Raw genomic sequence first — 19168 nt, 5'->3', positions numbered from 1 at the left:
ATAAGAGGCATACTTTTGCTAAAGTCATGTATATTTGCTAAACTCTTGGTACAGCTTCATGAGATTTTTGGTCAGCTTGTTAATATTTTGTTTAGAATACTTAGACCAGGTTATAAATTACAATTTGAAACGTAGATAACCTACAGTTTGAGAATTCGAACATAGATATAGGTTATGTTGAAATCAACTGTCTTTTTCTTAGCTATGACAGTAATAAACTATGTAACAACAGCAGTGAAGAGTATTGTAAAGTTTCTAAAGTTGCTTACAGCTTTTATTGCTTTAATTATTATGCCATAGTTTGCTTTGCCATGCTGAAGATCCTGTTTTGTTTTTATGATAATTGAGTGTATATATTTTTAAAGTACTTTAAAGATAAGTAATTCTCTTTTTCATTTTTATGCAGATGATCATCTGGTTGGAGAAGATGTTAGATAAAATAATTAGCATTTTCATCATATTTTTGTTAGTGATAGGAACTCTTCTTTTAGCCCTACTCCTGACTGCAAAGGTAGAGTATAACAATTACTGTTCTCCTTAATAAACCCTTAATTGTTACAATCATAGTGTGGATAAGATGCTAATAGAAGCAGCATGGAAAATGTTGACATACAAGTATGTACAATAGCTAAAGCATATATGATTTGTGTGTTACTAATTTTGCCATGAATTTGCCTAGTGTGTTTCCTTTTCAGACCTCTTTTACATGCATTTTTATTTTATCATCAAAACCCTCGGGAGTAAATACAAATGAAAAAAGTAAGATAATGAAGAACAACCCGCTTTAAAAAAAATTAATAGGAGAATTAGGATCTGGTGTCACGAATCCTAATCTAGTTAGTACTCTTCACTAGATCAGAATTTGCTGATTAGCACCTTCTTTCCTTGTCTCATTGATTCTTCTGCTGATATATACCATAGCACCTTGATTTCTCACTTTCCAGATCTTTCCAGCTTACATTTCCTCTTCCCATTTTAATCTCATCAATGAAAATTATTCTGTAAAGCACACCTAAAATGTTATCTTTATAGTGAAATCTCTCACTATTTTTTTTTAAGGGTTATCAAGTCTTACAAGTTTTTTCCCCCCACTTTTATGGTACATTTCAGTTTTTATTTTATCTGAATTGTATTGAACTCCACAACCCAGATTTTGGTATGTTGCTTCAAGGAATTGGTAAAGCTTATGTGAAACATGGATACAAATTTTTTTAAACCTTTAGTCTCATAGAGACATGTTAGTAAATATAATTGTTAGATAATCTAATTAACCAATTTGCTAAAGGATTGCATTATTTCTTAAGTGGCATCTCCGCTTGGAAGTCCTATTCTTAGTCTCAGCTTCAGTACACCCTCAAACTGTCTTCTCATTTGCTTCTAAAAAACCTCCTCTTCTAGTACTTCTGTTTCAGTCTCTGTATAGTTCCTATCTGTTCTTTGGGTATTAATTATATATAGTCACTTACATATACTCTGCAGACTTACTTAGAGGTATTGTTTTTGTCGTATTTTGCCTCAACCTGCTACTGTGCAGTCTTTCGTTCTAGTTCTTTCATTAGAGAAAGGTTTCATTGGTGTGGTCTTTCATTTTCCTTTCTCCTCTCTCCTACACTTCCTTTTTTTTTTTTTTTAAGACAGGGTTTCACTATGTTGGCCAGGTTGGTCTTGAACTCTTGACCTCAGGTGATCCGCCAGCCTCGGCTTCCCAAAGTGCTGAGATTACAGGCGTGAACCACCACACCCGACCAATAAATTGGTGATTTTTTTTTTTTTTTAAATGGGCTTTCACCACGTTGGTCAGGCTGGTCTTGAATTTCCAACCTCAGGTGATCTGCCTGCCTTGGCCTCCAAAGTGCTTGGATTACAGGCGTGAGCCACCACGCCCTGCCTTCTCCTGTACTTCTATTCTACTTTTCCTGCTTTGTCTCTTTGCATAGCGCCTTTTGCCTGGCCATGTCAGTTTTATCTTTTAAGTCCTTTTTCTTTGTTCATCCGCCTGCTTCAGTAAGCTTTTGTTTCTCTGAACTTTGATAATAAATATTACTGAACCATTTCTTTCTGGTATAGAATTCATGCAAACTGACCTTTTGAGGGACCCTTACTAGTTATCTAATTCATTCTCCCAGCCAATAAAGATGTAATTCTCTAAAACTTCCATTACAGTATCTACTTGAATGTTTAATAGACAACTCAAATGTAACGTGTCAGCAACTGAATTCCAGACCTTCCTCTGCTTGTCTGTTCTTCTCATAGTCTTCAGGGACAGCTCCATTCTTCTTGCTCAAATGGAAAGCCTCAGGATCATCTTTGACTACTGTCTTTGTTTTGTATCCACATCCAGTTTTTCAGAAAATCCTTTTTGGCTCCACCTTACTAATATGTCCTCGGATAATAGCAGGGTGAGGATGTCAGGTAATTCCTTCCCACAGAATCAAGAAAAAAACAGCATAAAATTATTAAAAATGCCGTTTAAAGGCGTTAGAAAATGACCAGGTAGGCAACAACTAGGAAAGCATTCGTTGATGAAAAGCTGCTATTGTAGCTGGTAAAAACAGGCACTTTTTCTTTACAGATAAAAACTGGTGGCATTCTTGCATGGGCAGCAAAAACCTGCAGCTTTTCTTGAAGGAAGTGTTCTTTGATGCACAGATGTGTTTAGGTTTAATGTAGTTCCATTTGTCTGTTTTTGCCTTTGTTGTCTGTGTTTATGGTGACAAGTCCAATTGGAGATGAGCAGAGCCCAGACACCTGTGGGACAATAGCAGACGTTCTAGCAGACATGTAGTAGGCATCCCAGAAGATGAGAAGAGGAAGAGAAAAAAAGTAGAAAAAATTATTTGAAGAAATACTGCTAAAAAATTTTCTATGTTCGGTGAAAAACATTAACAGATCCAAGAAGTTCAACAAACCTTCAGTAGAATAAGCATACACAAACACAGAACCATACCTAGATACATTATCGTCAAACTGCAGAAAGACAAATATAAAAAGAAAATCTGAAAGGAAGCAAGAGAAAAATTAAACATCACAAACAGGGGAACAGTACACTTGGTGACTTGATTCTCTTATACACAGCAAAGACTAAAAGACATTGGAGTGACATATTTAAAGTCATGGGGAAAATCTCTGTCAAACAGTACTTTTATAGTCAGTGCAACTCTTCTTTCAAAGTAAAGGCAAAATGAAAACATTTCTAGATAAACAGATACTGAATTTGTTGTTAGCAGACCTGCACTCATATGGGATGCTAACAGAATTCCTTCAGGGTGAAGATAAATGACTCCAGAAGTAATCTGGATCCAAAGAAAGGAATGAAAGCACTTGGAAAATATGTGGGCTATATTTTCCCCTGTCTTCTTTTAATTTATTTAAACAAATGTGACTAAAGAAAAATGGAAACACTGTTGTGGCCTTTATAACATACATAGATGAGCTATGTATATATAAAACCATAGCACCAAGAGGAGGGCTGATGTGAAGTTCTTAAAATATTGTAGTGGATATAAATCAATATTAACTTGAAGTATATTGCAATAAAAGATGAGATAAGATTCATTTAAGTTCAACAGCAGGCAATAAATAGCTTAAGGTTTAGGGGAACTAAAATTGGCTGAACACAAAAGGGAGTGCAGCAAGAACAGAGGAACAGTAAAGATGGGACAAATAGAAAGCAAGTAGCAAAACAGCAGACCTAAACCTGATCATGACAGTACTTAGGTTACATGAGAAACAACTAAACAGTCAAAAAGCAGAGATTGTCAGACTGGATATAGCAAATGCCAATTAAGTGGTCTCATGGAAATGTTGATAGTAGAAACAGTAAAACACAGGTACTTGCAGGTTTACAACAGAAAATATGTGCAGTTGATTATATATTATCAGACAAAATAGATTGTCAAAAAGAAATATTACTAGAGGCAAAGAAGGACTTTTCATATGGATAACAGTTAATATTGCCCTAACAGTTATAAATGTATGGGCTCCTAACAACAGAGTTCTAAAATACATCAAATCAAACATTCAGAATTGAAAGGAGAAGTAGACAAATCTGTGATTATAGTTCAGGATTCAACACTCCTTGCAATAATTGAGGGAATAAATAGTTGGAAAATAATCAGGATATTTAGAAGCTTTTTAAAACCCTGTCAGTCGGCTGGGTGTAGTAGCTTATGCCTGTAATCCCAGGACTTTGGGAAGCTGAGGCAGGTGGATTCCTTGAGTTCAGGAGTTTAAGACCAACCTGGGCAACATAACAAAACCCCATCTCTACAAAGAATAGAAAAAATTAGTTGGGCATGGTGGCTTAAGCCTGTAGTCCCAGCTACTTAAGAGGCTGAGATGGGAGGATTGCTTGATCCTGGGAGGTTGAAGCTCCAGTGAGCTGTGATTGTGCCACTGTACTCCAGCCTGCGTGACAGAGCAACACCTGGTCTCAAAAGAAGCAAAACCGAAAATGAAACACACCAAAAAATACTGTCAGTCAACTTGACCTAATTACAATTAGAAATTACATTATTTTCAAGAAAACGTGGAATACTTACCAGAATAAACAATATGTTCAATAAATTTGGAAATACTAGGCAAGGCACAGTGGTACATACCTGTAATCTCAGCTACTCGGGAAGATGAGGCAGGAGGATCACTTAGGCTGTAAGTTCAAGACCAGTCTAGGCAATATAGTGAAACCGTCTTATCCCGTGTTTAAAAGAAAACCGAACTTTTATTTCAAAAATACTAAAAACACAGAGGCCATGTGTGTTGGCTCATATCTGTAATCTCAGCATTTTGGGTGGCTGAGGCAGGAGGATTGCTTGAGCCCAGGAGTTTGAGACCATAAGGAAACCCTGTCCCTGCAAAAACAGTATAAAAAGTTAGCTGGGTATTGTGGTATATGCCTGTAGTCCCAGCTACTTAGAGTGCTAAGGTGGGAAGATCATTTGAGCCTGGGAGGTGGAGGCTTCGTTGAGCTGTGATTGTGCCACTGCACTCCAGGCTGGGTGACAGAGCGAGATTGCTGACTCAAAGCAAAACAAAAAAGGAGCATTTCCTGACGCACAGAAATAACAGAAATCTAGGAAATGTCCAAATATTTAGAAATAATAAAGATCAAGTGCAAATCAATGAAATTTGAAATGGAGAAACAATAGTAAAAATATTAACAACTCAAATGCTGGTTCTTTGAAAAACTGATGAAATTGACAAATTTTTAGCTAGACTGATCAAGAATAAAGGAAAGAAAATGCAAATTACCAATATCAAGTACAAAAGAGACATCTCTACAAATCTCACAGATCTTGATAACAAGGGAATATTGGGAACAACTTTATGCCAACAAGTTTGATAACAACATTAAATGGAGAAATTCCTTGTAGAGAAGAAATGGAACAGACTCAAGAAGAAATAAAATTGTAGCTCATTATTAGGACAAGAAATTGAATTAGCTCTTGAAAATCTTCCTACCAAGAGGCATTCAGGCCCGGACGGTTTTACTGATGAATTTTATCAAACGTATAGTAAGAAATACTGCCTGTTCTATACAATGTTGTTCAGTTAGCAAAGGAAGAAGTAACACTTGCCAACTCATTTTATGAGGCTAGTATTACCCAGATATCAAAGTCAAAGGCATTCACAGAAGGGAAACTACAGACCAATATCCCACATAAAGAAACACAAAAATCCTTAACAAAACATTAATAGATTAAATCTTGCAGTATGTTAAAAGGAAAATTTGTGAGGTTTATTTCGGGAATGTAAAATCGGTTTAACCTCCAGCGGTAATTAATGTAAGGTAGGTCTCGAATCCAGTCACTTCTTTTTCGCTACTGCTATTGCCCTGCTCAAAGCTATCCCCGTTCTCTCTTGAATTGTTCTTTAGCCTTATTTCAGCACAGCGTCCAAACCTACTTGAAACATCTAAGTAAGATTATGTCCCTTAGCTTACAGCCCTCTCGTTTTCCGTATCCCACAAAATACAAGCCTAAGGCCTCAAAAGAAAGTGTCAGGCCTTATTCAGTCTGACTTTTTTTTTCAGGCATTGCATCTGAGTTGATTATCTCCCCATTGTGTCTGAAATCAGTTTGTTTTCCCCTTCTTGCTGCAGTTTGTATTTTGTGTTCTCCCTACTTTCCTGGGGCCTGACAGAATTGGAAGTGGTATCATTTGATGGCTTAGGTGGCTATGTATCTTTGTTGGGATATCTAGACTCTTCTGTTCTGGGTTCGTATGTGACTTACCCTAGTGATTTTGCTTCTTGGTTAGTCTCATATCCATACCCATACCCATGGAAAAATAGCCTCAGTCTTTATACTGCCTCACTCAATTCTTGCCTACTGTGGAAATTTCAGTGCAGAAGGGACAGAGATGGGCGTGCATGGGTGGGGGACTTTGATCTCTTTCCTCTGATTTATCTTTTCTTCCCCATTATACTTTCTTTTCCTCAGCTACCAGAAAAGGATAAGGCTGTGGCTGCTTTTCTCCCTGTTATTGTAATCTATTTGTCAGCTCACCTGTATGGCCCCTAGGTGATGGGGTCAGTTTAGGAGTGAGCTGTTAGGCCTCTGTTGTGCTCCAGAATGTTTTGTTTCTTTACCTAATGGCTGTGTTCCAAATTGTATCATATTAGGTTTCTTTCCTTGGTTGGATGTCCCGGGTGAAAAAAACTTTTTTCAACTGGTTTATTATGATTTTATCCCCCTCATTTTGTTGGTTATTGGGCAAGGTAAATTCAGAGGTGCAGCTTCTGTTGGCTTTTTAAACTCAGAAACCTTACTTAGTTGTGGCCAGGTGTGGTGGCTCACACGTGTAATCCCAGCACTTTAGGAGGCTGAGGTGAGCATATAGCTTGAGGTCAGGAGTTCAAGGCCAACCTGGTGAAACCACGTTTCTATTAAAAATACAAAATTAGACAGGTGTGGTGGTGTGCGCCTGTAATCCCAGCTAGTTAGGAAGCTGAGGCATGAGAATTGCTTGAACCTGGGAGGTGGAGGTTGCAGAGAACTGAGATTGTGCCACTATGCTCCAGCCAACCTGGGTGACAGAGCGAGACTTGGTCTGGAAAAGCCAAAAAACCTTAGTTGCTTATTTGCCTGTTTGTCTCACACTGATTGATGTTCCTGTTAGCTCATGAAGTGCTGGAATTATTTACATAGATACACAAACACATGTACACAGTAGATTCATGCAAATGAAATGTATATAGATATATGTGTTAAGTATTTGAACATATGTGTTTTTTTCTTAAGTAATTTGTTGAACAGGGAGCTAGCATGTACTTTGTATTTACCATAGTGCACAACACTAGATATACTAATGTATAGTAACTTTGCAGTGCATGCTTATAAATTAATTAAATCAAAGATGTATGTTTATTTGGCTCTTAAAGCATTGTTCCAATAATAGAGTAGAAAAATAAATGTTAAATTGGGTTTATTTTTTACTGAGATTCTTTTCTCTCTTTATCCATAATACAGGTACATCAAGAGAGTGTACACATGATTGAAGTCACAAGTAATTTGATTAATGAAACTCTAGCAAATCACCCTGAGTGGGCAAAGTAAGAATGTTGTTTTGAAAAAGAGGAGAGATGGATGACCTAGTTTCAGCATCTGTTTGCATGAAATGACCTTCCTTGATCCAGCTGCATTGGAAGATAAAAGATGGGGTTTGCCAGAGCTTTGATAAATATTGTCATTTTTGCAGAAGAATGTCATGTAATGCATAGGGTGGGAGGAAAATGCTCAGGATTTTAGGTACAATTTATGGTAAATGAAACCTTATGTTTTATAATTGAGGTTTACAGCATGTTTATAGTTTACAAAGCACGTTCGCCTGTCTTACGTCATTTGTTCCTCACAGTGACTGTGTGAAATAGATTGAAGAGATTATCCCTATTTTACACTTGAGGAAGGAAGATCAAAGGTTAAGGAACTTGAGATAATAATCCCCCAGTGGCAGAGTCATAACCACTGCTTCTGATCAACTGAAGGAAAGTTTCCACTATAATGTGGAAACTGTAACTCTTCAATTTTCTATATAATTTTAAAATTTATGTTATTTATTTATCTTTAAGAAATGAGGTCTCACCATGTTGTCCAGGCTGATCTTGAACTCCTGAGCTCAAGCAGTTCTCCGGCTTCAGCTTACCAATTAGCTGAGACTACAGGTGTGCACCACTATGCCCAGCTTTGTAATTCTTGGCATATTCCCATATGTATTATTTTTGAGGAAAGATAGGTGATTTGGCCCAGGGCCAAATTCAGCCATATCCTTTTGTATAAAAGCTTTAATGGAACATACCTATGTCTACTCATTTACATATCTTCTCTGGCTGTTTTGACGTTTCAAGGAAAACCAGAATTGAGTAGCTGTGGCAGAGGTTATATGTTCAGAGCCTAAAATATTTACTCTCTGGTCTTTTATAGAAAAAGTTTGTTAACTTCTGTTTTAGAGGATCTCTGTGTATGTGTTTAATTTGGCTTTTGGAAGAATTTTAAGTTTTTGTGGGTAATATTCAGCAGAGCTGTGCCATCCATCTAACTGAACTCGATGACACATTGTATGACCTGCTTTTTATTAACCTCAAGGCAGTTGTGAAGTCAGGAAATACTCTGCCAGTTTTAGGCTTATAAGTTGAGATTTAGCTTGATTTTTTCCTTTGCCTCTACTTTATTCTTTTATATACAGCCTGCTTAGGACATTACTTGAACTTGATTTAGAATAATACTTGAATTTTTTTTTTTTCTTGAGACAGGATCTCGCACTGTCACATAGGCAGGAGTACAGTGGCACAATCATGTCCCACTGCAAGCTTGGTCTCCTGAGCTCAGTCAGTCCTCCCACTTCAGTCTCCTGAGTAACTGGGACTACAGGCATGAGCCACTATACTTGGCTAATTTTTATATTTTTTGTAGGTGTTTCACCATGTTGCCTAGGCTATTCTTGAACTCCTGGGCTCAAGTGATGTTTCCTCCTCAGCCTCCCAAAGTGTTGTGATTACGGGTGTGAGCCACTGTGCCTGGCCTATTTGAATCTTCTTAAAAGAAGCATATTTCTTTTGAAATATAAATTGTGATATATTTATGCAGTGGAGTATTACATAGGATTTTAAAAAATGGACTAATGATACATGTACCAACTTGGATGACTCTCAAAATAAGTATGCTGACCAGGCATGGTGGCTCACGCCTATAATCTCAGCACTTCGGGAGGCTAAGGTGGGCGGATTACCTGAGGTCAGGAGTTTGAGACCAGCTTGGCCAACGTGGTGAAACCCCATCCCTACTAAAAATACAAAAATGAACTGGGTGAGGTGGCACACATCTGTAATCCCAGCTACTTGGGAGTCTGAGGCCCTAGAATTGCTTGAAACCATAAGACAGAGGTGGCAGTGAGCCACGATTGTGCCACTGCACTCCAGTCTGGGTGATAGAATAAGACTGTCTCAAAAAATAAAAAAAGTATGGTAAGTGAAAAAATTTCAGGCAAAAAATAGCCCAAATGATACAACTTCATTTATTTGAAGTTCTAGGAAATACAAACTAATCTGTAGTGACAGTAAGATTAATAGTTGCCTGTGGATTGGGCTGGAGCTCTAGGGAGGACATACATAGAGGTGTGGGGAAATTTTGGGGAGTAACAGATGTGTTTATTATCTTGATTAAGGATATAAGAAGAGAAGTAGAGTCACCAGATTTCATTGTAGAAGAGGCTTTTCATCTGCTTTGTGGAGAAAGATTGAAGGTATACAAGATCTGAGCCTTTCAGACAAATTAAAAGCTTCTAGAGTAAACTGGATGAGAAGTGACAAAGCCCTGAACTATAGACAGTTTCAGTGGAGGTGAACCGGAGGGACATTTATAAGGTCTTAAGGGGTTAGTTGGTGATTAACTGGATATAGGAGGAAGAAATCTAGCATAATTCATGTTTCTTGGTTTGGAAATCAGTGGGTGATGGTGGATTCACTGTGACAGGAAACGGAAGAGCGATTTGATAGGGAAACTAAATGACCTGTTTACCTGTTGAGTTGAGGTACCTGTGGTAAGTGGAGGCATCCAGTAGGCTGTTGGCTATGTAGGTATGGGTATTTTTTAACTATGAAGTTTAAAAAGAGGCAGTTGCTATGTAAGTCCAGGAATCAGATGAGAGATCTCGGTTGGATCTAGAGTTCTGGCAAGCATCAGCATAAAGAAAGAATGTATATAAGGTATGGAGAAGATACCTGAAAGTATGCCCTGTGGGTATCTTGAGCCTTTAAGGGTGAGCAAAAAACAACAGGTTATAAAGGAAAATGAGAATGGGACTATGAGAGAGGTAAGAGGAAAACAAAGGGAAGAGAACATTTGAGAAAGTAGTAGTGGTCAGCAACGTCAAATTGCTGCAGAAATTTGTAAGAGTGAAATTGGATATAGCAACTGCAAGAGCAGTTCATTTAATTGGTGTAGCAGAAGCCCATTAGATTGCAGTGTGTTGAGAAATTACTGGGAATGAGGAAGTAGAGAAAGCAGGTATAGACTGCTGTTTCCCAAGTTTGCCTATGAAATGTAGCTGGGAAGGACATATAGAGCATTATGTTTAATTTTTTATGATGGGGAAGCCTTGTTTATATACTCTAGGGAAAGAACTGGTAGAGTGGAAGGGGTGGTAAATATTAGGAGAGAGAGGTAATTCTTTTTTTTTTTTTTTTTTTTTTTTTTTTTTTGAGACAGAGTTTCGCTCTTGTTACCCAGGCTGGAGTGCAATGGCGCAATCTCGGCTCACCGCAACCTCCGCCTCCTGGGTTCAGGCAATTCTCCTGCCTCAGCCTCCTGAGTAGCTGGGATTACAGGCATGCACCACCATGCCCAGCTAATTTTTTGTATTTTTAGTAGAGACGGGGTTTCACCATGTTGGCCAGGATGGTCTCGATCTCTCGACCTCGTGATCCACCCGCCTCGGCCTCCCAAAGTGCTGGGATTACAGGCTTGAGCCACCGCGCCCGGCCCCCCGAGAGAGGTAATTCTTAATGCGTTTCTCTGAGGATGAAGCCTGAGATGAACCCATGGCACAAATGGAACAACTGGGGAAAGCAGGCCAGAGTGGGTATGGATATAAATACTGTGAGTTCAGTGGAGTAGGGAAGGTGGGAAATTAGGGGCCATGTATCTTTGAATTAAGATGTGAGGTCTTCTGTTCTCTGGCTCTTTGGATATAATACGTTTTGAAAGGAGAATGGGAAAAAGGAACCAACATGTATCAGGTATGGGATTTTAGGAAGGAGCCATCTGGGATCCAGGCAAGTGGATAGAACCTTTCATGGGATGATAGACCTTCCAAATGTTGTCCTCCAAGGCTCAGTCTCAGCCTTCACATCCAGAGGGCTCCCTTTCTTTGGGTCATTCTTCTATACTGGAAGTAAATGCGGAGCCCTTCTGTAGTGCTTTTGAATAGTATAGTACATTCTCTCTGCAACCGTATCCAAGGCACACACAATGTGAGCAGCCCCAGATCAGGTAGTAGAAGAAAGGTTTTTTTGTCTTTTGTTTGAAATTTTGAAGTAGCTGGGCGTGATACCTCATGCCTGTAACCCCAGCACTTTGGGAGGCCAAAGCAGATGGATCACAATGTCAGGAGTTCAAGACCAGGCTGGCCAACATGGTGAAACTCCATCTCTACGAAAAATACAAAAATTAGCTGGGCATAGTGACGGGCGTCTGTAGTCCCAGCTACTTGGGAGGCTGAGGCAGGAGAATCACTCGAACTGGGGAGGCGGAGGTTGCAGTGAGCTGAGATTCTGCCACTGCACTCTAGCCCGGGTGACAGAGCAAGACTCCATCTCAAAAAAACAAAACAAAACAAAACAAAACAAAAAACCCAAAAAACTAATCAGTTCTCTATATCTATAAAATCATTTTGAGAATGATGGGTAAATCCAGTCATGGAGTATGCAGCCTTTTGAGATTAGCTTTTTATTGCTTAGCATAATTCTCTTGAAGCTCATTCAAGATTTATGTAGTTTTATGTATCAAGTTTGTTCCTTTTTATTGCTGAGTAATGCTACGTTTAGGAAGGTTTTTTGTTTTTTTGTTTGAGACAAAGTCCAGGTTGGAGTGCAGTAGTGTGATCTGGGCTCACTGTAACCTTCACCTTCTAGGTTCAAGTGATTCTTGTGCCTCCCAAGTAGCTGGAATTACAGGCACGCATGCACAACCACGCCCAGCTAATTTTTGTGTTTTTAGTAAGAGACAGGATTTTACCATGTTGGCCAGGCTGGTCTTGAACTCCTAACCTCAAGTTAGGACCACTTGCCTCGGTCCCCTATAGGAAGGTTTTTTAAAGCTGCTTAGAGTTGGTGATTCATGGAAGGTCTGCTTATTTTGCAGCAGATAGGTGGGGATGGAAATAGAAATAGTAGGGGTGGGCATGAGTGGTTTCCTGCAACTCTTGGTTCTCCATAGATTGTGTCAGGAGGAGGGCAGTTGACCTTGTGGGGGATTCATGTAGATACCCCTAGTAGAGAAGATATAGTTAAGAATAAGTCCAGATGTGTTTTCTTCCAACTTGGTGTATGTTTTATATGGCTTGTGTAGTCCCTTGACTTCTGCTTGGTGTGCTCTGTGAGCTGGTGGATAAATTAGACAGATTACGATCATCTTAGTGGAGCTCTAAAGAAAATGAGGTTGAAGCACATCCTGATTCTTGTCTTCAGCATTTCTGTTAGCCTGGAGCTCATTTTCTGCTTTTCCCTGACTTGTCTCAAGCCTGTTGATTCATGCATCTCAGGACCCTCATTAGGAGATGGCACTGAAATGGTTCTCAGTTACACTTACCCTTTGCTTGGGAGAAATGCAGTAGGCTAAACTAAGTTTTAAAATCAGGGTTTTTAATCAGGGTTGTTCTCTTGGTAGGCCATACGTGATAGAGATTAACCTTTACCCAGGAAGGAGAGGGCAGAGCAGTCTAACCTGTAGGGCATTGGTTTCTGCTGTGGGATCCTTATTGGGTAAGTAGGGATTAGTGATAGGCTGAGGCAGTGTATCTCCAAGGACAGAACTCAGTTCAGGGGCTGTAGGGGTGGGTGTAAGGCAAGAGTATAGCCCAGCTAAGGTGGCTGTCGTGTTTCTGGCCCCATGTCTCCTGAGGGAGGCTTGGACTGAGCCAGTGCTTCTACCTTGTCCCCATACAGCTCCTCTCATTTGTTGCTCTTAGGAAGCCTGCGTGAGTACATTGGGAAAGTGTTTTCACAGTGGCCAGTAAGACATTTTCCCAGGCCCAGTAGACATTTGTGAATCATTAAGGATCTATCCAGATACCTCTATGAATCTTAACACTTTTTTTGAGACGGAGCCTTACTCTGCCACCCAGACTGGAATGCAGTGGCATGATCTCTGCTCACTGTAACCTTGGCCTCTGGATTCAAGTGATTGTCCTCCCTCAGCCTCCTGAGTAGCTGGGCCTAGGTGTGCGCCACTATACCCAGCTAATTTTTAGATTTTTAGTAGAAATGGGGTTTCACCATGTTGGCCAGGCTGGTCTCAAACTTCTGACTTCAGGTGATCCACCCCCCTCAGCCTCCCAAAATGATGGGATTACAGGCGTGAGCCACCGAACCCAGCCCATCTCCACACTTTTGAATAACACTATAGGATAGTGTTATCAATATAATATATCAATATAATATCCATTATAAGGTAGGTACCATATAAGGTATTTTCAATTACCATAATTAAAAATATTTTGGGAGGCCGAGGCAGGCGGATCACAAGGTCAAGAGATCCAGACCATCCTGGCCAACATGGGGAAACCCCATCTCTACTAAAAATATAAAAATTAGCTGGGTGTGGTGGTGTGCGCCTGTAGTTCCAGCTACTTAGGAGGCTGAGGCAGGAGAATTGCTTGAACCCGGGAAGCAGAGGTTGCAGTGAGCTGAGATCCCACCACTGCATTCCAGCCTGAGTGAGGCTCTGTCTCAAAAAAAGTGTTAAGATTCATAGAGGTATCTGGATAGATCCTTAATGATTCACAAATGTCTATTGGGCCTGGGAAAATGTCTTACTGGCCACTGTGTGTGGTGCCTGGCGACAGAGTGAGACTCTTGTCTCAAAAAAAAAAAAAAAATTAGGAATCCTTTCAAATTTTTGATGAATTTATAAATATTAGAGTAATTTAAAAGATACTTAAATTAATTTATCCCATATCACATTTCGGTTTAGTGATTCAGATTTTCTGTTTATATCCTTATACTATAAATTAATATGTTTGTGTCTCTAAAAGTTTAAAATTTTGTCTTACTTGCTGAGAAATTTGTTTTTTTTTTTTAAATAGAGTCTTGCTTTTTTGCCCAGGCTGGAGGGCAGTGGCATGATCTTGGCTCATTGCAACCTCTGCCTCCTGGGCTCAAGTAATTCTTGTGCCTCAGCCTCCTGAGTAGACTACAGTTGTGTGCAACCATGCCCGGCTAATTTTTGTATTTTTTTAGTAGAGACTGGGTTTTGCCATGTTAGCCAGGCTGGTCTTGAACTCCTGGACTCAAATGATCTGCCCGCCTTGGCTTCCCAAAGTGCTGGGATTATAGGCATGAGCCAGCATGCTGGCCTTGCTGAGAAATATTTGAAAGGACTGAGGAATTTGCCAAAAAGTTTCACAGATACATTATTTGGAGTGTGGGACAAACTGGCTAATACTTAAGATTCAAACCACTGCTGATTTGATGGTCTACTTTTTAATTTATTCAAAGAGCTATTATTTTTTCTGGTTAAAGACCACTTTCCTAGGCACCGTGACTTTGTGGCTGTCAGTGGCGACTGGCTTCCTCTTTATGACCATCTTTCTCATACACAGCACTTACTTAAAGCTGCTGTTGAGTTAAGGATGTTGCACATGTGACTTTACCTAATTGACTCTTTTATGTTAGATTTGTAGGATGTGTCATTTTTGGGCCTCAGGAAAGTAAAGGACTAGCTTCTGCTTGCCTTCACCTTTTGGCTTCACTTCAGAATAGTTGAAATGAGGACTGTTAAATTTGTGAGTGTCAACATCGCTAGTGTATAATATTATAAGGAACAGTTTAGAGAATACATGAACATATTTTCTCTTGTGGAAAACATTAGGGTTGTGTAAAGGGTTCTTGATTAAAGTATATGGTGCAGCCTGCTTAATCCACAGGAGAATGAGGAGATCACCTTTCATTGCACAAGGAAAGCTTGTGGACTGTAGTTCCTTGCATAGTTGGAACTCTGTTCAGGAATTCTGTCTTTTAAAAGATCTTTAGTAGATAACCAAGTCGAGGATAATGATTCACCTTCTTCATTTCCTGCATTCTTTCTGATTTCTTCACTTCCTTAGATCAGTGATTCTAAAACTGTAGCATGCATCAGAATCACCTGCAGGGCTTTTTAAGGTACAGATCACTGGGTCCCAGTTGAATGTTCCTTTTTCAGTAGAACTGGGTTTGGGCCCCAGGTTTTTTGTTTTTAACAGGTTTCCAAAAAGTTCTGATGCTGCTGGTCTGTGGACCACACTTTGAAAACTCTCTCCCAGATGCTGAATATCCCAGTCCCATCAGTCCACTTTCTTTGATGCCAAATAAGGCAGATGATTTAGGACATGTGAGCAGAGAAATCATGCAGAGTAGAATGAAAGGGAGTTTGTGGGGAAAGTGGGTCTAAAAGCTAAGGAAAGACTGAGGCTGGGTGCAGTGGGTCACACCTGTAATCCCAGCATTTTGTGAGGCTGAGGCAGGTGGATCACTTGAGGTCAGGAGTTCGAGACCAGCCTAACGAACATGGCGAAAACCTGTCTCTACTAAAAATAAAAAATTAGCGGGTATGGTGGTGTATGCCTATAATCCCAGCTACTTGGGAGGCTGAGGCAGGAGAATCACTTGAACCTGGGAGATGGAAGTTGCAGTGAGCTGAGATCATGCCATTGCACTCCAGCCTGGGCAACGAGAGCAAAACTCCGTCTCAAAAAATAAAATAAATAAAATAAAAGCTAAAGAAAGACTGAAAGAATATCCTGAATGTTAGAGAGTTAGGCCAGTTAAACCTGGAAGTCCTGCTCATGATAGTTTGGTATCTTGTGTATCGATATATTTAATCCGTTATGGATTAAGTATATCAAGTTCAAAGCATTGTGTAGTACACTACACAGAAAGTGTACTTTTTTCATTTTTTTTCTTTGTTTACATTAGTTGGCTTCCTGAAGCTCAGGTAGTCCAAAGAGCCCTGAATTCTGCAGCTAACAATGTATATCAGTATGGACGAGAATGGATAACTCACAAGGTAAGGGAACAACCTATCTTTGTCTCTTTCTCTTTTCACGGTCTTTACTGGTGATTGCTTCTTGCTTTGATAAAACATAAGTAGAAATGCTATTCACAACATTAAATAGGCTTAAATAAACAGGTAAGCAACATAGAGTTAAATCTTTTGAAAGATCACATGGAATAGGGGAAATAAGTAGCCTGAACAATCTGAGAAGTTGGTCATCTAGTTTTTCAAGATAGATCTGATTAACTACTTGTGAGTTAGGACAGAGTGATCACTTGGTTTGGGTTGTCAAATAAGGCTTTGTGGAGAAAAAGGTATTAACACATATTAAATCTTGTCTGCTGATAACTATCTTTGGCAGTTTCCAGTTAGTTTCATTTAATCTTTTTTTTTTTTTCATTTACTCTTTCTAAAAAGCCTGCAGTATGAATTATTTTGCCTGCTTTGCAGATAAGGAAACAGGACTCAGCACGGCTGAGGCAATTCCCATTGGTCATGTAGTAAATTGCAGAGCTTGGTTTGCAACTGAAGCTTAGCTCCAAATGCTTTATTTCTACTGTAGCATGCTTGCAGTGTGGGCCCACAACTGGATTAAGTGCTTTGAGGTAGCAATTGAGATAGACCTTGAAGGAATGGCAGATCAAGGAAGAGTGGATTTTAAGAAGAGTATCTGTGTGAGCCAAGGTGCAGAGACAGGAATGTGCTTGAAGAGATGATCAAGATGCTGAGACAGGAGTGTGCTTGAGGAAGTGATCTTGACTGAAGTGGAGAGAGCTTTGTGAAGGGGAAATGAATGATAGAGGAAAAGACAGCACAGTTAAAGATTAGATTTCACAATGTGGATTTGGGATATTCTTTCCCTCCCTAGTATTGTGTATAGGAATAAAGGTAATTTATATTTTAATATACTGAAGTAATTAGGATTATGTAAGAATTGACAAGATTTGTTGCAGTGAGACTTGTGCCTAGAAAAAAAGCATTAGCATGTGATTCCATATTCAAAATTCAAAAACAAAATCTTAAAAAAATATTATGGAAGATACACTGTATACACATATATGGTAATTTAACATAAAGATGGAATCAGTGAAAAATCGAGAGAAAACTTAAGTTATTGATTTTCTTGAGTCTGTCCTCAGTAACTTAATGGCTACATGAGAAGTGTTTTAAAATAAGTGCAATGTAAGTATGTGGATGCAGATCCCAGAACTATCATAGAAGGAAGATCCAGCCATTGCAGAAGTCTTTTAGCCTTCTAGAAATATTTTATTTTGCTGAAAGCATAGCATTTAATTCTTGATGTATCTGTTTGGGAGGAATTTTTATTCTGGAATTCCTACCTTTTTGGGAAGAGGATAATGAGAGGGAACTTTGGGTAGTTGGAGAAATGTGCCTTAGATTTTAAAGATGTAAATTTTAAATTACTTAGAGAAAAGAAAGTTTGAAACTCTTTGCTCACAATTATAAAAGGGAAGGCAGCTGAGCAGTCATGGGCATTGATAACAAGAATTTTAACTATTTGCTATTCTGATTAGAAGACAGAGATAAGATCTAAAAAACAGTCGTTCCTTAGCTGATGAATGGATAAACCAATGGTATATTTATATAATGGAATATTATTCAGCTACAAAAAGGAATAAAGTACTGATAAATGCCACAGCATGAATTAACTTTGAAAACATTATGCTAAGTAAAAGAGGCTATTTTAAAAGACCATACATATATATTTTATATACATATTTTATATATATATGTTCGTGTATATATATATATATATATATATATATATATGATTTCATTTATATGAAATGTCCAAAGAGGCAAATGTATAGAGACAGAAAGTAAAGTAGTGGTTTCCAGGAGTAGAGAGGATTGGGGACAAATGGGAGAGTGAGTGCTAATGGGCATGGGGTTTACTTTTGGGGTGATGAAAATGGTTTAAAATTGTGATTAATTTTAAAACAAAACAATTGAAGGATTTTTTAATGGTTATATAACTGAATATATTTTAAAAAACCATTGAATTGTGTTATATCTCAATAAAGTTGTTAAGAAAAACATTGAAACTGCAGGGATAGCTCAGTAGAGCATCAGATCTTATCCAGCTAACAATCATGTAAGAATTGGGTCATAAGAGCCTAAGTCTAGAGAGGGTTAAAGCTAGGAAAAAATGCCATGCCCACAAAAAGAGTTTTTTGGGATGTGTTTAGTTAAGAACAAAGAAGGTATCTGCCTGTCTGCTTCCAGCCTACTTTTCAGCCTAATGGCCTACGTGTCTTACATATTGTTTGTGGTTCTACCCAGACTTCCCAGTTTGCTTTCCTTGCTGAATGTCCTTGTTTGAGCTATCCCTTCTGCTTAGCATGCTCCTTCTGAGATTCTAAGAAAGGGACAGCAAGGGCTGGGCATGGTGGCTCACGCCTGTAATCCCAGCACTTTAGGAGGCTGAGGTGGGCAGATCACAAGGTCAAAAGATTGAGACCATCCTGACCAACATGGTGAAACTCCATCTCCACCAAAAATACAAAACTTAGTTGAACATGGTGGCACATGCCTGTAGTCTCAGCTACTTGGGAGGCTGAGGCAGGAGAATCGCTTGAATCCGGGAGGTAGAGGTTGCAGTGAGCTGAGATTGCACCACTGCACTCCAGCCTGGTGACAGAATGGACTCCATCTCAAAAAAACAAAACAAAAAAAAAAAAAAGGAAAGCAATAAAGAAAGTAATGTGTTTCCTCTGTCTCTCTTTCCCATGACCAGAATGAAGAAAATGGCAGCCAGTTCATAAACATGCCCAGCATTGTTCTAAGTGCTGGGGGCGGGGGAAGTTGTCACCCTCCCTCTGACTCTCATGAGTGGAAACAGTTATTAAAGATGTTAACAATACGAATTTCAAGTGCTAGTAAGTGCTGTGATGAGGATAATC

At 39.1% G+C, this 19168-nt stretch overlaps 1 protein-coding gene across 6 annotated transcripts in view; it reads left to right on the top strand.

Moving 5' to 3' along the window:
- TMEM245 (transmembrane protein 245) overlaps positions 1-19168 on the top strand; it is a 105117-nt gene that overhangs the window by 37361 nt on the left and 48588 nt on the right. For all 6 annotated transcript variants that reach the window (XM_003925248.4, XM_074395139.1, XM_010335987.3 and 3 more), the window contains 3 exons: positions 407-511; positions 7470-7552; positions 16166-16256. In XM_003925248.4, the coding sequence (XP_003925297.2) occupies positions 407-511; positions 7470-7552; positions 16166-16256 (279 nt within the window). The remainder of the gene's footprint in view (positions 1-406; positions 512-7469; positions 7553-16165; positions 16257-19168) is intronic.

The sequence above is a fragment of the Saimiri boliviensis genome, chromosome 2 (assembly GCF_048565385.1).
Source record: "Saimiri boliviensis isolate mSaiBol1 chromosome 2, mSaiBol1.pri, whole genome shotgun sequence".
NCBI lineage: Eukaryota > Metazoa > Chordata > Mammalia > Primates > Cebidae > Saimiri > Saimiri boliviensis.
The sequence above is the reverse complement of the archived record's forward strand: the minus strand, read 5'-3'. Positions and strand labels throughout refer to the sequence as shown.